Genomic DNA, 20,640 nt, shown 5'->3' on the forward strand with positions numbered 1-20,640 from the left:
TCACTCATATGTGGAATTTAAGAAACAAAATAAATGAACAAAGAGGGGGGAGAGAGAGAAGCAAACCAAGTAACAGACTCTTAACTATAGAGAACAAATAGATGGTTACCAGAGGGAAAGCAGGTGGGAGGATGGATGAAATGGGTGATGGGGATTAAGGAGTATACTTGTCATGATGTGCACCAGGTAATGTGTGGAAGTGCTGAATCACTATATTGTACACATGAAACTAATGTTACACTGTATGTTGACTAACTGGAATTTAAATTTAAAAAAATTTTTTTAAAGTCTGCATTGGGCAGATCCACTACAGATACAGCATCTCTTTCAAGTCACGCAAGGACCAAGTTCTTCAAGTGCTATGCATTTGCCCCTTGAATGGTGGGAGACCAAGCTTCTGGACAAATCATACTGACTCTGAGGACAGGTCTGCAGGGACTCACATCTTCCTAAGTGAAGGAGTTGACTTATTCCAAGGGCAGTGGGGGCCATAGAATATTCTAGAGCAGGGGAGTAACATAATTATTCTGTGTTTTAGAAAGCTCACTCTGGAAACTAAACTGGAAAGGGAACAATAATGGAGAAACTGGATCCAGGAGGTCCCGTTAGGAGGGCATCATGTTGCAGATGAGATGTTGAGGCCCTGAATTGTCTATAGGCAGTGTCGAAGGAGATGAGGAAATAGAGGTGGGAGTAATGTGGGGCAGTGAAGGAAGGAGAGTTGAGACAGGTGCAAGCCTTCTTGTTTGAACAAATAGGTAACAGTGGTGCCTTTAACCAAATGGAGGAAGCAACAGATTTGGGGTGCTGGAAGAGAAGGTGAGAAGGAGAGAGGAGAACGTCTTCTGGAAGCTGGGCTTGGTATTAAGTGTGTTGTTTTATAGTAGTGGTTTTCAACTGGGGGCAATTTAGCTCCCCAGGTGGTATTTGGAAAGACCTGGAGACCTTTTTGGTTGTCACAACCCATAGTGGTGTGGTGCTGGCATCGAGTGGATGCAGGCTGGGAATGCTGCTAATCAGCCTATGACGCATAGCCCCCCTACAATGAAGAGTTATCTGGCCCAAAATGTCAATAGTGTCAAATGGGGTTTAAAAAAACAAACAAACCCTATTTTATATGATGAAAAGAAGACAGTGACTCTGGCCTGCATCTTTCTGGCCCATCCCTTTCCCTCTATTGGCATTTCAGTGCTGAGAAGCCTGGGGCCCTTCCCCTGCCCAGTACCTTCAGGATACTTGTAGTTCTGAGTGATGTCCTCACAGCGGTCACTGTCCACACCCTTGGTGCTAATGTTGTTGCCAACATACTTAGTGTTGGAGTTGGTCAGCTCCAGCGCGCCATCCTCACGACACTTCCAGACCATGCATGAGGCATTTACTGCGGCAAAAAGGTCTGATACTGCAGGAGTCAGCCCTAGTGTCCCCTCCTTTACTGCTCTGACAGGGGCCAGATCACAGGACTCCAGGACTGAGGGAGAAAAAGGTCAGTGAGCAAGAGGAACCATGACTAGATCTCTCCCTGAGTCAGAGCTTCATAACCTCAGTCCCCATCCTATATCCTATTTTCCCTCCCTGAGATCAAGGTCAGGGGTCGGCACTAGGCAGAGTTTCTGAAAGGGCATTGCAGTGGTGAAATTCACAGTTATTTAGAGACAGCACTTTTTGGTCATGGCCTGTGGCGGGAGCCCTTTCAGAAAGTGGGCAGGTAGAGCCTCAGAGGAACAGAGTACACCAGAGTTCCTTAGCCAGCTCTACTATGGATATGATGGGAATAGGTCACCTTTATTGAACACTTACTATGTGCAGGCTCTTTTATTGTTCTGCTGCTGAGAAAGGAAGAACAATCCTTTTTATGGCTCCTGAAGATTCCTTCTCTGAGCTTGAGAGTATTCTGATACTCCCTTTATCCATATCCAGAACTTTAGAAATTCTACCCTACAAGCCCCTAACCCAGCACATCCACCAGCTATCTATAGACCTTTTACCCTTCATTGAGACTCTGCTCCCTCACCTGTTGCTCTAAGATAGGGTGAGTCTCCCCAGGGCCTTGGGCCTAGATGGCTAACACCTTTGTTCCCTTGAGCCCACTGGCTTCTGCTGGATGCTATCATTCCTTCCACTTCTCCTGTTTTAGGGGAGGCAGACCCCCTTTAGACCTCCTACTGCCCCTGTTTCTGAGGGACTCCTTCAGCTTGTGCAGCTTTGCGCAGCCCAGGATGGTACTGGGCCTACCCCCAGGCTTTACCTCCTCCTCCACTGGAAACTCTTGGGTACAGAATCTGCCATCCGTCATAACCTTGGGGCAAATCAGGCCGGGTCATCCAGCATTCTGTGGAAGTCTGGAAGATCCTGAAGGTACCAAAGTAAATAATTCAAGCAGGGAAAAAGTAGTCCTGAAGAGCTGAAGACTGACCAGCAACATCCTGCCTACAAGAGTTTGGAGGCCTCCGCTCTGCTGGGGTCCCTCAGGGTGTGTGGGGCTTGCCATGAGGTTCTACCATGTGGGCTTGGAGTCTTTCCATGTCTGGGACCTCATTCTCTTTGGGATTCTCACCAGATTCTGCCTCTTGGGCCTTCTCCATTCTGAAGGGCCTCCTCATTGTAGTATTCATCTACAAACAGGTGTCCACCAGTTCCCTGGGCTGACGTAAATGTGGTAATGACGCGGGCAGGGATTCCCAGGCATCGCAGCACTGCAAGGGAGAGGCCAGAGTCAGGGGGTGCCAGAGAGGCCTGGGTATGTATAGCTAGTGTTTTCAGTGTCTCCTCTGGGCTGGCATGGTCTTAAATGCCACCTGACACTGTGGAAAGAAGAAGGGACTGGGACCCAGGAAGGGAGGACTGACATAGGCACGAGATGCAGAAAGGCCGAGAAATGAGGTACAAAAATTTTACACAGCAGGCAGCATATACAGCAGGGCGGGCTTACAGAATATATGACAGAGGCCTGGGGCTTGCTCTACTGGGGCTAGGGCAGGGGAAGTTTCAGGGAGAAAGCCACGGGGCAACCCAGAAGGCAAGTACAGTAGCCAAGGTGACCTGTGGGTGCGGTAGGCAAGCCAGCTCTGTACCTGTGCAAGCAACTGCGGCAAACACCCAGGCCTGACTATCATACACAGGTCGCCCTTGGCCTGTGATCCACTGCCGCAGGATGGGCACACTGCCCCGGCGTTTGTACAGCAAGACCCCTTCCTGGGTGGTGTCGGTCCGTGGAGTGGGCAGGACACTCTTCTCCTTGAGACCATGCAGCTGTTTGTGGAAAGGTATGGATGTTATGTGGGGCCCAGGACAGAATAGCCTCGGGGTGGCGGAGTGTATAAGGAGGGCTTAGAATCTTCTGGATATTCCTGGACTTCACCCTACCCACTGGATTATAAACTCTAGGGGTGGGATCTGGGAAATGCTCCTTTTTATCTAGTCCTCTGGAAGCTGGGGTTTGTGGACTACAATGGCAAACAGAGTTCACATCAGAAGAGGGGCAAGAGAGCTGCCTCTCATTGGAGGCTAGTTTCACTGCTCCTTCACTTGCCTGACCCTGATTCCTTTGAGGTCATTTGCACTTGAGGCCTCAAGGCCCACTTATCCCAAGCTTCCTCCTCCTCACAGGTTGACCTGGTCCCTCTCCACCTCTTCAGAGGGGAGTCCAGAGGCATCAGCAGAAATGGGGAATTCATTATTCCTCTGAAAGGACATTAAAGAACAGTGGGAAGTGCCAAACTACCTTCCCAGTCTGTATGTTCTTAGGAATAATTTAGAAATGAAACAAGCCCCTTTGGCCACTTGAGCAAACACTGGGTAAGATAGGCTGCACCCTCTCTTTCCCCTGGACCTAAGCCTGCAGGTTGGGCTGATGGGATTAGGCAAAGGAAAGAAGAGTGCCCTGAGGAAATCCAAGCCAGTTTTAGTCCTCCTGGCTTGTGTCCCAAGGGATGACACTTCCCTTTGGTGTTATCTCCCTTGTGGATGCTATCATCCTCCCTCCTCCTTCAGACTTTGTCCAGGAACTGACCCCCATACCCTGGGAGAAGGGACCATTTGTGATTTGAAGATTTCCAGGGCCATAAATGTGACCTGCTCTGGCAAGGGCTCCTGTCTCATCTCCTCCCCACTCCGGCCTCCCCTCCCTCCCTACCTCACTCACCAAAGCGCCCAAAATGTGGGCCACATGCACGGGGTTGCCCCACTTCTCCACCTGCTTGTCCAAGTTCAGTAAGCCCAGGCTGAGGTTGATGACACCACACTCAAACTGTAAGGACCACACAGGACCGTGATGAAAGGCCTCTAGGTTGGGTACTTATAACCCACCATCACCTCATCCTTCTCCCAGACTCAGATTCCACTCCTTCCTGCCTTCTTATCTCCCATGGCAGTTCTGGCTTTTCCCTTCCTTCCACCATGCCCCCTGGTCCCTGTGTCCAGGCAGTCCCATCCTTTGCCTGTTCTGTTGTCTGACTTTCCCGACAGGGAGACAGGGCATCAGTCCTTGACGACCAAAGCTGTATTGTTTCATATCTATTGTTTCCCATTTGGTGTGCTCTTACTGCTCCTGCCAGCACTGACCCACATGGGGAGGAGACCAAGGCAGCTCTTGCTCTTGAGGAACCCTCAGTTTAGGAGCAGAGAGGGACATGTAGGCACTTAGACTACAGATCTCAGCAACATGGCCTGGGCTCTAGAAGAAATGGCAACCCAAAGCAGAGGGCATAGTGGAGTCACTCTTACCTTTGGGGGCTGGGGAAAACATTCTGATGGTCATCAAAGATGGGTAGGAATTTTCTGGGGTGATATAGGAGGGAAGGTATTCTAGGCATATTCAGCCTGTTTGTTCAGGGGATGGCTTGAAGCTGGAGGTGGGTGGCTTTTGAGGAAAGGAATACAGTGGCCTGGCTATGAAGGGCCTTAGGTGCCAAGCCAGGGAATTTAGTTTTTATTCTGTAGATGGTGGGAACTTAACAGAGGGTTGATGTGCCATGGTCTTTAGGAAGATGACTCGAAGCTATGAAGGATGGTTTGACATGGCCTTGAGGAAAGAGAGGCACCACGTGGCTGTAATTGCCAAAAGAAGCCTCTCTGACACACCAGGCAGCAAGATTGTGAAAACAGGAGGATTTGGTGTGGTCCCACCATTTCTTCCATCTTGGGTCTCTGTGCCTTTCGCAGAACTCCCAACAGTGCTATGTTGGGATGGGCATTTGGAGGTTCACAACCTCTGTGGTCTGTAGGAGCCACTGTGAGGAGGGCCCAAAGAGGAATTTGTCATTTTCAGCAGAAAACAAGTGGAAGTTACTAATTTTGATGACTATGTACTTCGAATCTGGATTTGCTTATTTATTAGTAAGTTTCAGGAAGAAAGCCATCAGGCAACCCAAAAGGTGGGACAGATACTCTGTACAGTAGCCAAGGTGACCTGTGTTCTTCTAACTGCTTAAGAAATAAAGGTGTTTTAATTAAGCCATTAAACAGATGTGGAGGGGAGGGAACATTTTAAGAGGTGCAATCTCTTTGAAAAATGGATCAAACTCTTGAATTCAATATGTTTATAAATAAACTTATGGCATGAATCTTTAAAAAAGAAGAAAAGAAATGACCTCATAACCTATAGCCTTTTGGACCTGCCAGTTCTGTCTGGACTGAACACTGAGGGTTATGGGGCAATCACTGGCCCCTGTCCTTCCCCAAAGGTCCCCATACCTGGCCAAAGTCCCAGGGCTCTGCCTGGAAGCAGTCAGCTGTACCCAGGTAGATGAGGCCATGCTGGTTCAACACGTACTCCCTGCGTTGAGACTCCTTCTTCAGGAACACGGCATCCTCTGGTGAAAAGCAGGCAGGGATAAGGGCCAGTGGGATGCTAGGCCCACCCTCTGCATCTAGGGCTCTGCCCTCCCTTCCCAGCTCAGGTTTGGATGCAGGCCTTCCTTCCCTTCAGCTTTGGGCCTGATAAAGACTGGGGAAGAACTCCCTTTTTTCACTGACCCCACTGGGACCCAGACTCTTCTCTGGTGCAGAGTGGGTAAAGGGGTCAGAGTCCCTGGGTTAGCCAAGGTGGCTTTCATGGTCAGCCAAATGGACAGGAACAAGCCAACCTTAAAAAGCCTACTGGTTCTCAAAAACCCACCAGAGTGCTTTTGGCCCAAGAGAATTTGGCAGCAGTCTAGGGAACTTTCCAGTGGGCCTGTTATGTCTCATAAATTCAATTTAAAAATAGTGTTTCAGGGTACCTGGCTGGCTCAGTCAGTAGAGCATGCAACTCTTGATCTTGGGGTTGTAAGTTTGAGCTCCACGTTGGGTGTAAAGCTTACTTAAAAATTAAGTGTTAAAAAAATAGTGTTTCAGAAAAAAACCCGATCAAACATAGATCGACATGGTGAGCAGAAGGGAAGAGGAACGTCTGGTAAGATAGGGTGAGAGGGCACAGTGAAGCTGGGTGAAGTAGAAGCTGGAGGGGAAGCCCTGGTGGCGCCTGAGTGGGTCGAAGACTTCCACAGTCTCTCATGCCTCTCCTGCTACCTTCTTCAAAGGGTTGGGCTGGGGTTCATGAGGAGGGTGGTGGGCTTTAAGGAGGACCTCTAGGAAGCTGGGAGTAGTAGGGGGACCTGCACTGTTTACCAAGTGTCTCACACTGCACCTGTTGCTGGGTGGGGGAGGGGAGGAGGGTGCTTAGGTTTGTTCCTGGGGACTAATAAGAGAAAAGACTTTCCAGATTATCCCTCCAGCCATCTGCTGGGATGAGGGTACCCCAAACAACAGAGGGATAGGATATTAAAAATCAGGAAGCCCTGAAGAAACTGAGGGCTAAAATCACAGAACCATGTGCCTGAGGAGCCTTTGACTCCTGTCCCTCCATTTTGAGTACTCTCTATGAAATAATTTTGAACTGAGGTGCTTGGCCCCAGGCTCTGCAGCGCTCTGGGAGGTACCTTATCAGGGCACAGGTAGCATCACCTGTGGATTCCCCCCTGGGATGTGGCACCCTTTTATAAAGTTCTCTGTTTATGAATAGGATTTTCATTAGAGGATGTAAAATTTCCTCTCAAATCCAAGAGTCTCATCTCCAAGTATGCTAAAATAGGACTGAGTCTCAGATAATCCGAAAGTCTCTTAATCACCTTCCAGATAAGCAGAGCCAATAACTCACCCCTGCGCACACAGAGATCTCCATATGGACTCACATAGAGAGGCCTTCCTAGGCAGGTCACCAAGTATAGAGGCAGGACTAAGAGTTCTCACTGAACTGAGCATGGTCTCAGAACAATCTTTGCTGTGTCTTTGCTTTGGCCATGAGGGCCTAGCTCTGGATGTGGGCTTGGTGTCAGCAAAGCAGGTACATTACAGCCTCAACTTTGGAGGGAGGTATGTCAAGAGCCATGGGTCCTCCCCCAGCTGAAGGGGCCCTGACTCCACATGTACCTACGTGGGGCAGGTGCACCTGAATGGGCACTGGTTCCCATCTGTTACTCTACCTGCTTATCCCCTTGGATCAAGAAATAAGAGCCTGAACGTAGGATAAGAAGGGCTATCTGAAGGAAGGGGGATTGGAGAACTCCACCGTCAGCAAGAAAAGTGGAGAGAGGGAACCCACTGGGTTTCAGATGCCACATAGGAGGAGAGTCAGGGACTGGCTGGAGGAACCCGGGAAGATTTCTTTTGCTTCCCTATGTTTCCTTTTGTCTTCCAGCTCTGCCTTATAATGAGGGCCCTTCAGGCTGGCAGTGAAAACTCCTGAAAGAAAAAGGCTCTGCTCTTGTTGTTTGGGATAGCAAGGACAGGAAAGCTGGTCAAAATTGTTTTCCATTCCCCCAAGCAATGCTTCAAGAAGTGCCAAGGATTAAGGGGTAAGGTGCTGTGTGGCAGATTTACAAAGTAAACACAGACTCAACCTTTAGAATGGGAAGGAAGAGGAGATGCCCTCCTTGTGTTCGGGGCCTGTCAACCATGTCTAATGATCTTTTCTAGATGAAATAGCCCCAACAGCCAAGGCTGAGCTTTGCCAGAGGTGGCCACTGGTTGGGCTGCAGAAGGTCACCAGACCTCAGGAAAGCCCACCCTTAGTCTACTGAGCTACAAGACACTAGTTGTTTAATTTGCTAGTTGAATATTTAGACAGGTCAACGTGGAGAGGACCCAGCAGCCTGTAGTAAGAACAGAATGTACAACTGAAGAGAAGCAGAGACAATCAAACAGGGCAGATTGACTGTGGAGCTGATCAAGCTGAAGCCCTTCCCTAGCACAGACCTTTTCGACTTGAGCTATTCAAGCTTTTGTATCCATTGTCTTAAAGAGTGTCCCCCAAATTGTATAAATAAACCTCAGGTCTCACAAAATCTGGATTTATCCTGGATGCAGACAATGAGAGCCCAGGGAGGAAACAGAAAAGCCTGTCCCTTGGGTTGCATCCATTCCTGAACCACTTTCCAATTATCAGCCCCCCTACTGTCACAATAAAGAATAGCTCTCCCAGTCTGCCTTCAGCTCAGAGCGTGATCCCAGGGTCCGGGGACGGAGTCCCACATTGGGCTCCCTGTGAGGAGCATGTTTCTCCCTCTGCCTATGTCTCTGCCTCTCTCTGTGTGTCTCATGAATAAATAAATAAAATAAAAATAAAAAAATAAAAATAAAAAATGAAATAACAACAACAACAAAATAATAGCTCTCCCAGGCTCATCTCAGGGAGTCTCTGCTCCTGTGACCAAGGTAACTGACCCAGCACCAGGGTTTGATGGTGAGATAAGCCTTTGCTTTCAGTGGGAAGCCACAGGCTGCTTCTGCCAAGGGTGAGACTAATGCAGACTCTGGGTTTGAGAGGCCATTCATCCTGGGAGCAGGTACCGTAACTGAGTACTGAGGCTCTTCTTAGAGGGAACTATCTTCTGGGGCCTGGAGTGGTCATTTCCTGCCAAAGCTGTGCCCCAGCTACTATGTCTTGAGTCCCTGTACAGCCCAGGCTGGCTCAGGTCCAAACTCACCTCGAGCCCAAGGGTTAAAGAGCAGTGTGAACTGGCCTAGGAGGAGTGGCTTCTTGCCCATGACCTGTAGCAGGAGTGAGTAGTGGCCGATGATAGCATCTGCGGGTGCAGTTACAGAGACCTTCCAGGACTGGTCATCTCTGTCTTCCACTGCTGCATTCCACCACTTCTGGTCCCCCAAACTGGAAATTGGGAATGTGGCTTGGGTCTTGTTGGCCTTGGAAGGGTACTCTCCTGCAGTCACACAGAGATGAATTGGTCATTTGGACCTTCCAGTCACAATTCAGAGTAATAAAGTCAAGTATCACAAAGTTGGAACCGTGAGAATTGGTTTTCGATGAGAATGGAAGCAACCCATCCAGTAATGGGAGGCCTAAAGCATGGTGGGAGAGCAGAAGTTCTCAGTGCTCATGGACCTACACCAAGAAAAAGTTCATACTGTATAAAATGGGCGTAGTAGTATGCCTTCTTTGTAGGGCAGATGTAAGATCTTAATGAGGTATTGCATGTGAAGCACTTGGCCCAATATCAAACATGTAGTACAAATTCAATAAATAGCAGCAATTAAATGTTATCTTAAGCCTAGATTAGTTCCATTCTGGCCTTTCTACAAAACTGATATAATTGTAGTCAAAAGAAACCTCTTAGTGATAATGATGCTCAACAACTTCTGAATCACAATAAACACTATTTTTAAAAAAATATTTATTTTACCCATTTTAGAGAGAGAGCAGGGAGAAGGGTGGAGAGAGAGGGAGAGAGAGAGTATCCTCTAGTGGGCTCCCCGCTGAATGTGGAGCCCAGTGCAAGGCTTGATCCCAGGAGCTGAGATCATGACCTGAGCCAAAATCAAGAGTCGGTGGCTTAGCCAACTGAGCCACCCACGCACTCCAATAAACATTGTTTTTTTTAGGCATGTTATCTCATCTTCACCACAACCCTGTCAGGTGGACAGGACTTCTTGAGGCTCAAGTGCAGTGTGGGCCATTTGCCCCTTTGTTCCTTGAGGAGGTCCTGGAGCCCCCGAGTCCTGCCACCAAAGAGTCCCACTTACCAGTTTGTGCAATGAGGGTTACCTTCTTCAGGGTGTGTATAAATGCTTGGACTGGAGCCTGGAAGTGCAGGATGATGGTGAAGGGTTGCCCTCTCCTCACAATGAGGTGCTGGGAGCTGATGGCCTTGGTGTGGTGCTCCTCATTGTTTCTTGCTGTCTGGAAGTCGCAGGTCTTGATCCCCAGGGCTATTGTTGAAAAGAGAAATAATGGAGACTGGGTAAATGTGACAACTTAAGTAAAAGCAGAGACCCTTAGAGTCACAGTTGGACTGAAGTTCAAATCCTTGTCTCAACTTACATACTAGCTGTGCCACCTAAAGCAAGTAACTTAACCACTCTGAGCCTCAGTTTCCTCTTCCTTAGAATAATCATCCTTCCCTGCAGGTTGGAGAAATTAAATGAGTTAATGTATTAATACACTTAGCACAGTGTCAGACATGTAGGAAGTCCCATTAAATGAGACTACTACTATTATTAGTAAGAGCAGTGCTTGCTCTCACTGTTGACCTTCCTCTCTGGTTCCTATCCAAAAAATAATTAATAAAACCCACAATTTTGTTCATCCCTACTCCTTTCTTCTTCAGACACAGTCAGATAATTTTTAGAGCTGGTTTTGAAATCACTGAGCCGATTCTCCTGTTTTATGGTTGGGAAGAATGAGAGCCAGAGGTGGTAGAACCAACTCACCTGAGGTCATACTTGGCTCTTTCACCTAAAGGCTTACCAAACCCACAGCACCATGCAGGCCAGAAAACTCTCCAAGGAGGGGGGTCTGAGAGTGTTACGACAGTCTATCAGGCAGTTCTTATTTTACAGTGAGTCTTGTAAATATACTAACAGACTTATGGAGAGGCCCTTGAGCTTTCTGCATCCTCCCCTTCTCTCCCACTTAGCTTTGAGGCAATGACACCCTCATGCTTCCCCAGGGTTATCTCCTGTAAGTATCACAACCTAGGGAGAATAATCATCTTGTGATGCCATAAATCCATGTTAATGATAAGAACATAATTCCATGTTAACTGTCATCATCATTGTCACAGCTATGACCACCAATTTGCCACCAACAACCTACTGTATTGCCACCCATAGCCATACCATTGCTGCCACCACCACAGCACCCACTACCATTCCCCAAGATAGCCCCACCAACCATCACATCTACCACCACCTACTACTGCCCTCCCACCAGAGTCACATAACGGTTATCTCTCCTACCACCAGCACCTACAACCACCCTCCACCATAGTCATACCACAATCACTTCTACCACCACCCTACTCCTATTAATAAAACATGTTATATGGAGGAGCTACTGATAGTCAAGTAAGCCCCATGGAGAAATGGCTTGGCTCACCCTGTCCCATGGCTGCAGGCTGCCCTTCTCTACTTGACCACCGGAAATGACTATCTTGAACTGTTGCTCTGTGCTGCCTCTCTGAATCTGTCCTGAGAGAAAATGATGGAGGTACTTTCATTGGCTTAAGAATATGTAAATAGTAGTTTCCTTCCACTCCTCCTACATGTTTCTTTTCTCTTGCTCCCTCCCCACTGCTATCTCCAGGGCCAGCTGCTAGGAGTTACCCTTTTTCATTTTATCTCTTGTGCCAAGCTGGAGCAGGGAGTAGAATGGGGGAGGATCTGTCAGCTAGAGAAGCTGAGATGAAACTTCTAAGCCTATTGCTCCAGTGGTCTCAAGAGACCCTCAGAGATGTTACCTGAACAACACTAAAAGACTCTGGGAGAGAAGACTCCATAAACTGGAGGCCCACATCCAACTCCAAATCTTAGGTTCTAAACATATCATCTTCAAGTTGCTAGATGTTTGTGGCTATTTTGGTAATATATATAGATAGAACTTGTGTGTCTGGGATTCATCTGTGTGAAACAGATAAGGAGGTAGAATTTGTTGGTGAAAAATAAATGTCCTAAAAGTAGAAGTCAGAGCCCCAGCTCTTCTAAGCCTGTCAGATCTTCGACACTCTTCCAGAGAAGGTTGGGAACTCCCTTGGGAGTCAGGGCCTATGTCTTCTTTTTCTACTTGTTTAGTCACTGAGGAGACAAGACACAGGAAAGGACCTCCTCTTTGACTCTCTTTGGTTTTCTAAAGCCCAGCTTTTGCTGGGGCTTCTAAGACTGCTACCGGGAGCATCCTCAGGGCTAGTTGTGCTGGCCTGCATGCAAATGGAATATCTATAGAAAGAGATAAAAAATACTACAAAGAACATTGGGTGCCTGTGAGGAGGAAAGCTGGAAAATGGGAGAGGAAGATGACTTTCTCCTATTTACACTTTTATACTTTCAAAACTTTGAACCATTGCCCATTTGAAGAATCTTATTATGTTTAAAGAAAGAAATGATGCTGCTGCCTTTTTACTCCCCCCCCACAAAAAAAAGATTCTTCATGAGAAATGAAGAGGTAAATATTTTATTATTTGAAGATGATGTGATTTTTACCTGGAACCCCGGGTCAACTAAAAAATGATTATAAAAGATAATTTAGAATGCTATTCTTAAGTTTAATGCATTCCCAATAAAAATACTAACGAGTTTCTTCTCTGAAAATAGAAAAGCTGGTTCCAAGGTTCAAAAGGAAATACCTAAAATATATAAAATATCTAAAAAGATCTAAGAAGATGTAAAGATGTTTTAGATTAAAATATCTAAGATGTATTTTACTATCTAGTAGGCCTTGTCATGCTACTTTTCTAACTTCTTATGTAGTATAACCACGGTTCCTAGATATTAAAACATAGTATAACATCACTGCACTTGAAAAAGCACATTGACCAAAATGTACTCATTAAATATGGGCTAAATGTGGTACTTTGAATCAGGAGGAAAGATAAGGATTCATTAATAAATGGTTTGGGGAGTAAACTAGCTTGCAAAATAAAATTGGTTTCCTACCTTTCACCATACACAAAAATAAATTCCAAATGGGTCAAAACTATATGTAAAAACTTAAATCCTAAAAGTACTAGAATGAAAGATAAGAGACTTATTTTTAAGTCAGCATGGGGAAGGCCTTTTGAAATATTACACAAACCTGAGAAGCCATAAAGGAAAAATAGGTAAATTTTATTCCTTAATTTTTTTTTTACTTGGAAAAACCCATAAAGTTAGAAGATATACAACAAATTGAGAGTGATGTTTGGAACTTGTAACACAAAGTGCTACTTTCCTTAATGTAGATGGTATCTGCAAATCAATACGTAAAGAACAACAAATGAATTTTTAAAAAATGGGTGAAGGATATGATGGACAATTCACAGAAAAGAAAATTCAAATGTTTCTTAAATACATGAAAATATGTTCAGCCTCATTCAATAGAAATGCAAAATAAAATTACCCTGGGATATCATTTCTTTCACCTATCAGATTGTCAAAGATAAAGTAGTTTGATTACTTTCTGAGTTAGTGATAGTGTAGGAAAAGAGTTACTCTCTTATAGTCCTAATAGGAATGTAAATTGGCATAGCTTTCTTTCTTTCTTTTCTTTCTTCCTTTCTTTCCTTCCACATTTTATTTATTATTGGAGAGAGAGAGAGAGCCCAAGCCAGAGGAAGGGCAGAGAAAGGGAGAAGCAGACTCCCCACTGAGCAGGGAGCCTGATACGGGGATCCATCTCAGGACCCTGGGATCATGACCTGAGCCAAAAGCAGATGCTTAACCAACTGAGCCACCCAGGCACCCCTATATTGATATAGCTTTCTAAGGGAAATTAAGTAATATTTACCCAAATCTTAAATGTCTATACTTTTTTTTTAAATTTTAAGAACCCATTTATTTTGTATAATAACACAAAGCCCATCAAAAGTGATAAAGTATAAAGAATTGGTACATAATTTCCAGGCTGTTGATGGTACCAAGGGTATATAAAGGAAGCAGGAAAATTAACAACTTCTAAATATTTGTTATCTTCATTTTACATATATGAACATTTTGAAATCTTGTTCTTCAGATTTTCATTGGAATATCATGATTAGACTTTCCATTTGTGGAAATGTTCAACTGCACAAAAGTAGAACTCATTTAGGAATTTAAAAAAATACATATATTTATCATTATTCAGAATATTGAGTGGATCATATGTCTAAAACCTATTAGGTTGCCATGATTTAGGCCAGTCAACATATCCCATTGCTTTGGTTAGGAATGAGGTTGAATTTAAACAAAACACATGGCTTTATATGAAAGAATGAGTTGAGTTGATTGATTGATTCAAGAACAGCTGTAATTCTTCCCAGGAGGAATGGGAATATATGCTGGATAGCAAAACAACACTTAATATATTTTAACCCCAGTTTATTTGGAAGATCCCTAAGTGATTCTGATGTGCTTAAATGAGATATGATTCTTTTTTTTTAATTTGTACTCCAGTATTTTATTTAATACGTGAAGTCTTTCAAAATGATTTTCCATTCAGTTAAAACCCATATATATTATAGCATTTTACACCTAATTATAGAGTTATGTTAACATTTAATTTAAGTGCTCATTGTCAATCTTTTGTACTGTTTGTTGTGATGTTCTTTCACCTATATCCAATGCCAAGCATCCACAACTATCCGAATAATCATGATGTCTTCTGCGTTTTAGTAAATGATAGAAACATAGAGATCAATATGGCTGCAGAATCAGAAGAACATTATTGTCCTTACAGTGGCTGTCAGTGGCATACTTAATACCAAGGAGCATGGTTTTAGTCACACACACTTTTACCCCTGTATATACATTGTTCAATCCATTTCAGTTTCCTCCCAGCAATTGCCATGCCTCACCAAACAATAACATACATCTGATGTCACATTGGATGAGCATTCTCAGGAAGGACTAATGGAGTATACCAAATCCAGCCAACGATAATTGTTTCAAGAAAGGGGTTTTTCAGAAGTTTCATCCATTGATTCCAAGGGCCCTGGTAGATATCAAACAGCATGGAAAATTCCCCATCTGAATCAAGGCATCTTGATTGATGACTTAGTAAATGATGCCTATGTGGGAGAATCTGAGTTTTCCCTACCAGCATTCAAAGGAGGGGGGGAATTCACACGGTTATTTGAGAAACCTGTATTCATGGAAATGCAATACATTATAATCTATCAAACATATTTACTGAAGTCTTACTATGAGGGTTACTGTACTACCATCATAGAACAAGAGAAAACTGTGAAAACAGGAAACAGGGAGAACTAGAAACAGGCCTAAAAGCCAAAGCAGGTCAACTCCATGTCACTCTCCTTTAAAGAGGTGATTCATATTAATTCATGTTCTCAATCCATGATTGTTCTTTAAGCCTACCCTATCAGGGGCACCAGCCTGGCTCAGTCTGCCAAACATGCAACTATTGATCTTGGGGTTGTAGTTTTGAGCTCCATGTTGGTTGTAGACATTGCTTTAAAAATCTTTTTTTTAATAAATTTATTTTTTATTGGTGTTCAATTTACCAACATACAGAATAACACCCAGTGCTCATCCCATCAAGTGCCCCCCTCAGTGCCCGTCACCCATTTACCCCCACCACCCCTCCCTCCTCCCCTTCCACCACCCCTAGTTCGTTTCCCAGAGTTAGGAGTCTTTATGTTCTGTCTCCCTTTCTGATATTTCCCACACATTTCTTCTCCCTTCCCTTATATTCCCTTTCACTATTATTTATATTCCCCAAATGAATGAGAACATATAATGTTTGTCCTTCTCCGACTGACTTACTTCACTCAGCATAATACCCTCCAGTTTCATCCACGTTGAAGCAAATGGTGGGTATTTGTCGTTTCTAATGGCTGAGGAATATTCCATTGTATACATAAACCACAGCTTCTTTATCCATTCATCTTTCGATGGACACCGAGGCTCCTTCCACAGTTTGGCTGTTGTGGACATTGCTGCTAGAAACATCGGGGTGCGGGTGTCCCGGCGTTTCATTGCATCTGAATCTTTGGGGTAAATCCCCAACAGTGCAATTGCTGGGTCATAGGGCAGATCTATTTTTAACTCTTTGAGGAACCGCCACACAGTTTTCCAGAGTGGCTGCACCAGTTCACATTCCCACCAACAGTGTAAGAGGGTTCCCTTTTCTCTGCATCCTGTCCAACATTTGTGGTTTCCTGCCTTGTTAATTTTCCCCATTCTCACTGGTGTGAGGTGGTATCTCATTGTGGTTTGTATTTCCCTGATGGCAAGTGATGCAGAGCATTTTCTTTTCTTTTTTTTTTTTAATTTATTTTTTATTGGTGTTCAATTTACTAACATACAGAATAACACCCAGTGCCCGTCACCCATTCACTCCCACCCCCCGCCCTCCTCCCCTTCTACCACCCCTAGTTCGTTTCCCAGAGTTAGCAGTCTTTACGTTCTGTCTCCCTTTCTGATATTTCCCACACATTTCTTCTCCCTTCCCTTATATTCCCTTTCACTATTATTTATATTCCCCAAATGAATGAGAACATATAATGTTTGTCCTTCTCCGACTGACTTACTTCACTCAGCATAATACCCTCCAGTTCCATCCACGTTGAAGCAAATGGTGGGTATTTGTCGTTTCTAATAGCTGAGTAATATTCCATTGTATACATAAACCACATCTTCTTTATCCATTCATCTTTCGTTGGACACCGAGGCTCCTTCCACAGTTTGGCTATCGTGGCCATTGCTGCTATAAACATCGGGGTGCAGGTGTCCCGGCGTTTCATTGCATTTGTATCTTTGGGGTAAATCCCCAACAGTGCAATTGCTGGGTCGTAGGGCAGGTCTATTTTTAACTGTTTGAGGAACCTCCACACAGTTTTCCAGAGTGGCTGCACCAGTTCACATTCCCACCAACAGTGTAAGAGGGTTCCCTTTTCTCCGCATCCTCTCCAACATTTGTTGTTTTCTGCCTTGTTAATTTTCCCCATTCTCACTGGTGTGAGGTGGTATCTCATTGTAGTTTTGATTTGTATTTCCCTGATGGCAAGTGATGCAGAGCATTTTCTCATGTGCATGTTGGCCATGTCTATGTCTTCCTCTGTGAGATTTCTCTTCATGTCTTTTGCCCATTTCATGATTGGATTGTTTGTTTCTTTGGTGTTGAGTTGAGGAAGACACAAAGAGATGGAAAAATATTCCATGCTCATGGATTGGCAGAATTAATAGTGTGAAAATGTCAATCTTACCCAGGGCAATTTACACGTTTAATGCAATCCCTATCAAAATACCATGGACTTTCTTCAGAGAGTTAGAACAAATTATTTTAAGATTTGTGTGGAATCAGAAAAGACCCCGAATAGCCAGGGGAATTTTAAAAAAGAAAACCATATCTGGGGGCATCACAATGCCAGATTTCAGGTTGTACTACAAAGCTGTGGTCATCAAGACAGTGTGGTACTAGCACAAAAACAGACACATAGATCAATGGAACAGAATAGAGAACCCAGAAGTGGACCCTGAACTTTGTGGTCAACTAATATTTGACAAAGGAGGAAAGACTATCTGCTGGAAAAAAGACAGTCTCTCCAATAAATCGTGCTGGGAAAATTGGACATCCACATGCAGAACAATGAAACTAGAGCACTCTCTTTCACCATACACAAAGATAAACTCAAAATGGATGAAAGATCTAAATGTGAGACAAGATTCCATCAAAATCCTAGAGGAGAACACAGGCAACACCCTTTTGAACTCGGCCACAGTAACTTCTTGCAAGATACATCCACGAAGGCAAAAGAAACAAAAGCAAAAATGAACTATTGGGACTTCATCAAGATAAGAAGCTTTTGCACAGCAAAGGATACAGTCAACAAAACTAAAAGACAGCCTACAGAATGGGAGAAGATATTTGCAAATGACCTATCAGATAAAGGGCTAGTTTCCAAGATCTATAAAGAACTTATTAAACTCAACACCAAAGAAACAAACAATCCAATCATGAAATGAGATATGATTCTAATAGTGTTTCTATGCAAGGAGCATCCTATATATTGATAAAAAGAGAACATCTTTATACCACAATATTATTTCATTAAAAACTAAGTCATAAAGAAAAGAAATCTACTCAATATTCTGAATAATGTCTATACTTTTGAATCAGCCATTTCACTTCTCGATATTCTAATGCAAATAACCAAACATGTAAAATGAAATTTATACAAGTATATCCATTGTACTGGTAGTTACAATAGCAAAATATCAGAAACTACATAAATGTCCAGAAATAAGGGACTAAATAGATATATTATGGGACATGCATTCAATAGAAAACTATGCAAATGTGAAAAAGAATGAAGTAGCCTTACATAAGCTGATATGGAACAATCTCCAAACTATATCATTAAATGGAACAAGTAAGGTACAGAACAGTGTGAACAGTATGCTACCTTTGTATAAGGAGTGTGGAGGGAGAATATATATGAATTTGTTTGTGTTTGCATAGAATATTTCTGGGAAGTTATGGCTTCTGTGTAGGGAAATTCAGTGACTGGGTATATGGCTCTTTTTTTCTGTATATCCTTTAGTATCTTTATACCATGACAATATAGTGTTATTATTTGAAAAATAACAAAAACTTGCAAGAGAAAGAAAGGCTGACTAAGGGGCATCTGGGTGGCTCAGTTGGTTAAGTGACTGCCTTTAGCTCAGGTCATGATCTCAGGGTCCTGGGATAGAGCCCCGTATAAGGTCTCCCTGCTCAGTGGGGAGCCTGCTCCTCCCTCTCTCTCTGCCTCTCCCCGCAGCTTGTGTGCGCTCTCTCTCTGTCTCTCTCTGTCTCTTTCTGTGTCTCTGTCTCTCCCTCTTAAATGAATAGATATTAAAAGAAAAGGCTAACCAGAAGACTGTTTTCTCCACTGTGAGCCTCTGACCTATGGGAGGGCAATGGGGGAGTTGTGGTCTGGTATTCCTTTTGGGGTTTGTTTCACTTTTGGTACTGGCAAAGACAATCTTCTCTTTCCTGATGTAATTCCCAGGGAGCTCCACAAATACTCACTTATGGGCAGTATTTCAGCTGGGGCACTTTTGCAGGAGCCCATAATGAGACACAGACTGCTGTGTTTTGACTGAACTGGGAAAAGGAGAGATGCAAGGAAGTTGGAGGGACAAGTGGCCAGAAAGTTCTGTCCTGCTTTCCACTGCATCCACACCTTTCAATGTCCCAGCCTCCGCCAGAAAAACTAGCTAGTGTGTACGCAGGAAGGATTCATTAATTCATTTGTGACACAAATCTTAATTGAGCACTATTATGCATCAGGAATTGTAATAGGCATTAGTAATGGAGTAATACATTAGATAGATGTGTCCTTGCCATCAAGGAGCTTATATTCTGGCAGGGGAAACAGTATCAAGTGCTTACACTATTAATTATCTGCTTGCTATTGTGATAACAAGCTCTGAGTTCTTGGACCTAGGTGTAGAAGTCAGGGAAGGTTTTCTAAAGGAATAGCTAAGCTGAGACACTAGAAAGAAAGGTAGGCAATGGGGCAAGGGTGGGCTGGGATGGGAGGATCAAGAACAGCATGTGTAAAGACCTTCAGGGAGCAACTGAAGGAAGGTCATGAGACTGGAGCACAGATTGTGATGAGGAGAGGTAAAGTAAGGGCTAAATCTTGCAGAGTTGAGTTAAGGATTTTAAATTTTATCTTCAGAGTTCTGGAAAGCTATTGAATGGGACTTTAAACAAGGGAGAAACAATCACACAAGCATTTTTAAAATACTGCACTGGCTAAAATTGAGAAAATTATTTAAAGGAAGCCAAAGTGAAAAAGAGAGGACTAGTAAGAGAGTGCCATAATGATTCAAGCGAGAGATGATGGTGGGTGGCTTGGTCAGGGGAGTGATGGTGAAGATAAAGGTGGTCATATTTGACAGAAATGCAGGAAGTTAAATTGACAAGACATGCTAAAGGTTAGGATATCGGGGGCAAAGAAGAAAAGATATTCAGCATGACTCCCAGGTTTAAATAAACTAATTATGCTGGTACCTTGCTTTACAAAGCATTTTCACATACATCATCTCATCTGATCTGAACTTCAATTGTATGAACTAAGTGAGGGATCATTATTCCTGATTTATGGGTGAGAAAACAAGTCTAGAGAGTAAACATGTTTATTTTAATGAACTAATGAGTAAACCAATTAACATTCTGCCTCCTTCCAGAAAGAATTTAAGACAACTAACAATAAAACATGATGTTTCAGAAGGGTATATATTGGAGTGCCTGGCTGGCTCAGTCGATAGAGCATATGACTCTTGATCTTAGGGTCATGAGTTCAAGCCGCACATTGGCAGAGTGTAATTTTTTTTTTAAAAGAGCATATATTAAAATGATGCAAAAGATGAACAATGAATAGTGATGGAGGTAAAACAGCAAAAATGAGCCTAAAAATGCACATTATAACCTACCTATAAACATGGTGTCCATACACTAGAAATTTAATTCTAAGCCTCCCAGGATCAGATGCTTTCTCAAGATCTCACAGTTTTTGGTACAGACTGGACTCAGATCTAGGTCAGGTCCAGTTCAGGTCCACCTCAGGTCCCATACATTTGACTTCATTATTAGCCTGTACTTGAAACTATCACTAGGAAGGTCTCTCTATTCAATCTTCTTTTAAAATCTCTCAAGAACTTCTGCTTCTAGATAGAATATCTAGC

General features: G+C 43.8%; 1 protein-coding gene across 2 annotated transcripts in view; it reads right to left on the reverse strand.

Annotated features, from left to right (window-relative positions):
- EPB42 (erythrocyte membrane protein band 4.2) overlaps positions 1-11,520 on the reverse strand; it is a 20,525-nt gene extending 9,005 nt beyond the window's left edge. For both annotated transcript variants that reach the window (XM_072808958.1, XM_072808957.1), the window contains exons 1-9: positions 11,372-11,520; positions 10,018-10,203; positions 8,964-9,197; positions 5,692-5,810; positions 4,142-4,246; positions 3,072-3,249; positions 2,555-2,693; positions 2,246-2,349; positions 1,226-1,468 (exon numbers count right to left, since the gene is read on the reverse strand). In XM_072808958.1, coding sequence (XP_072665059.1) covers positions 1,226-1,468; positions 2,246-2,349; positions 2,555-2,693; positions 3,072-3,249; positions 4,142-4,246; positions 5,692-5,810; positions 8,964-9,197; positions 10,018-10,203; positions 11,372-11,492 — 1,429 coding nt within the window. In that variant the 5' untranslated portion in view covers positions 11,493-11,520. The remainder of the gene's footprint in view (positions 1-1,225; positions 1,469-2,245; positions 2,350-2,554; positions 2,694-3,071; positions 3,250-4,141; positions 4,247-5,691; positions 5,811-8,963; positions 9,198-10,017; positions 10,204-11,371) is intronic.
- Between the last annotated feature and the right edge of the window lie 9,120 nt (positions 11,521-20,640).

The sequence above is a fragment of the Canis lupus genome, chromosome 32, assembly GCF_048164855.1.
Source record: "Canis lupus baileyi chromosome 32, mCanLup2.hap1, whole genome shotgun sequence".
Classification (NCBI taxonomy): Eukaryota; Metazoa; Chordata; class Mammalia; order Carnivora; family Canidae; genus Canis; species Canis lupus.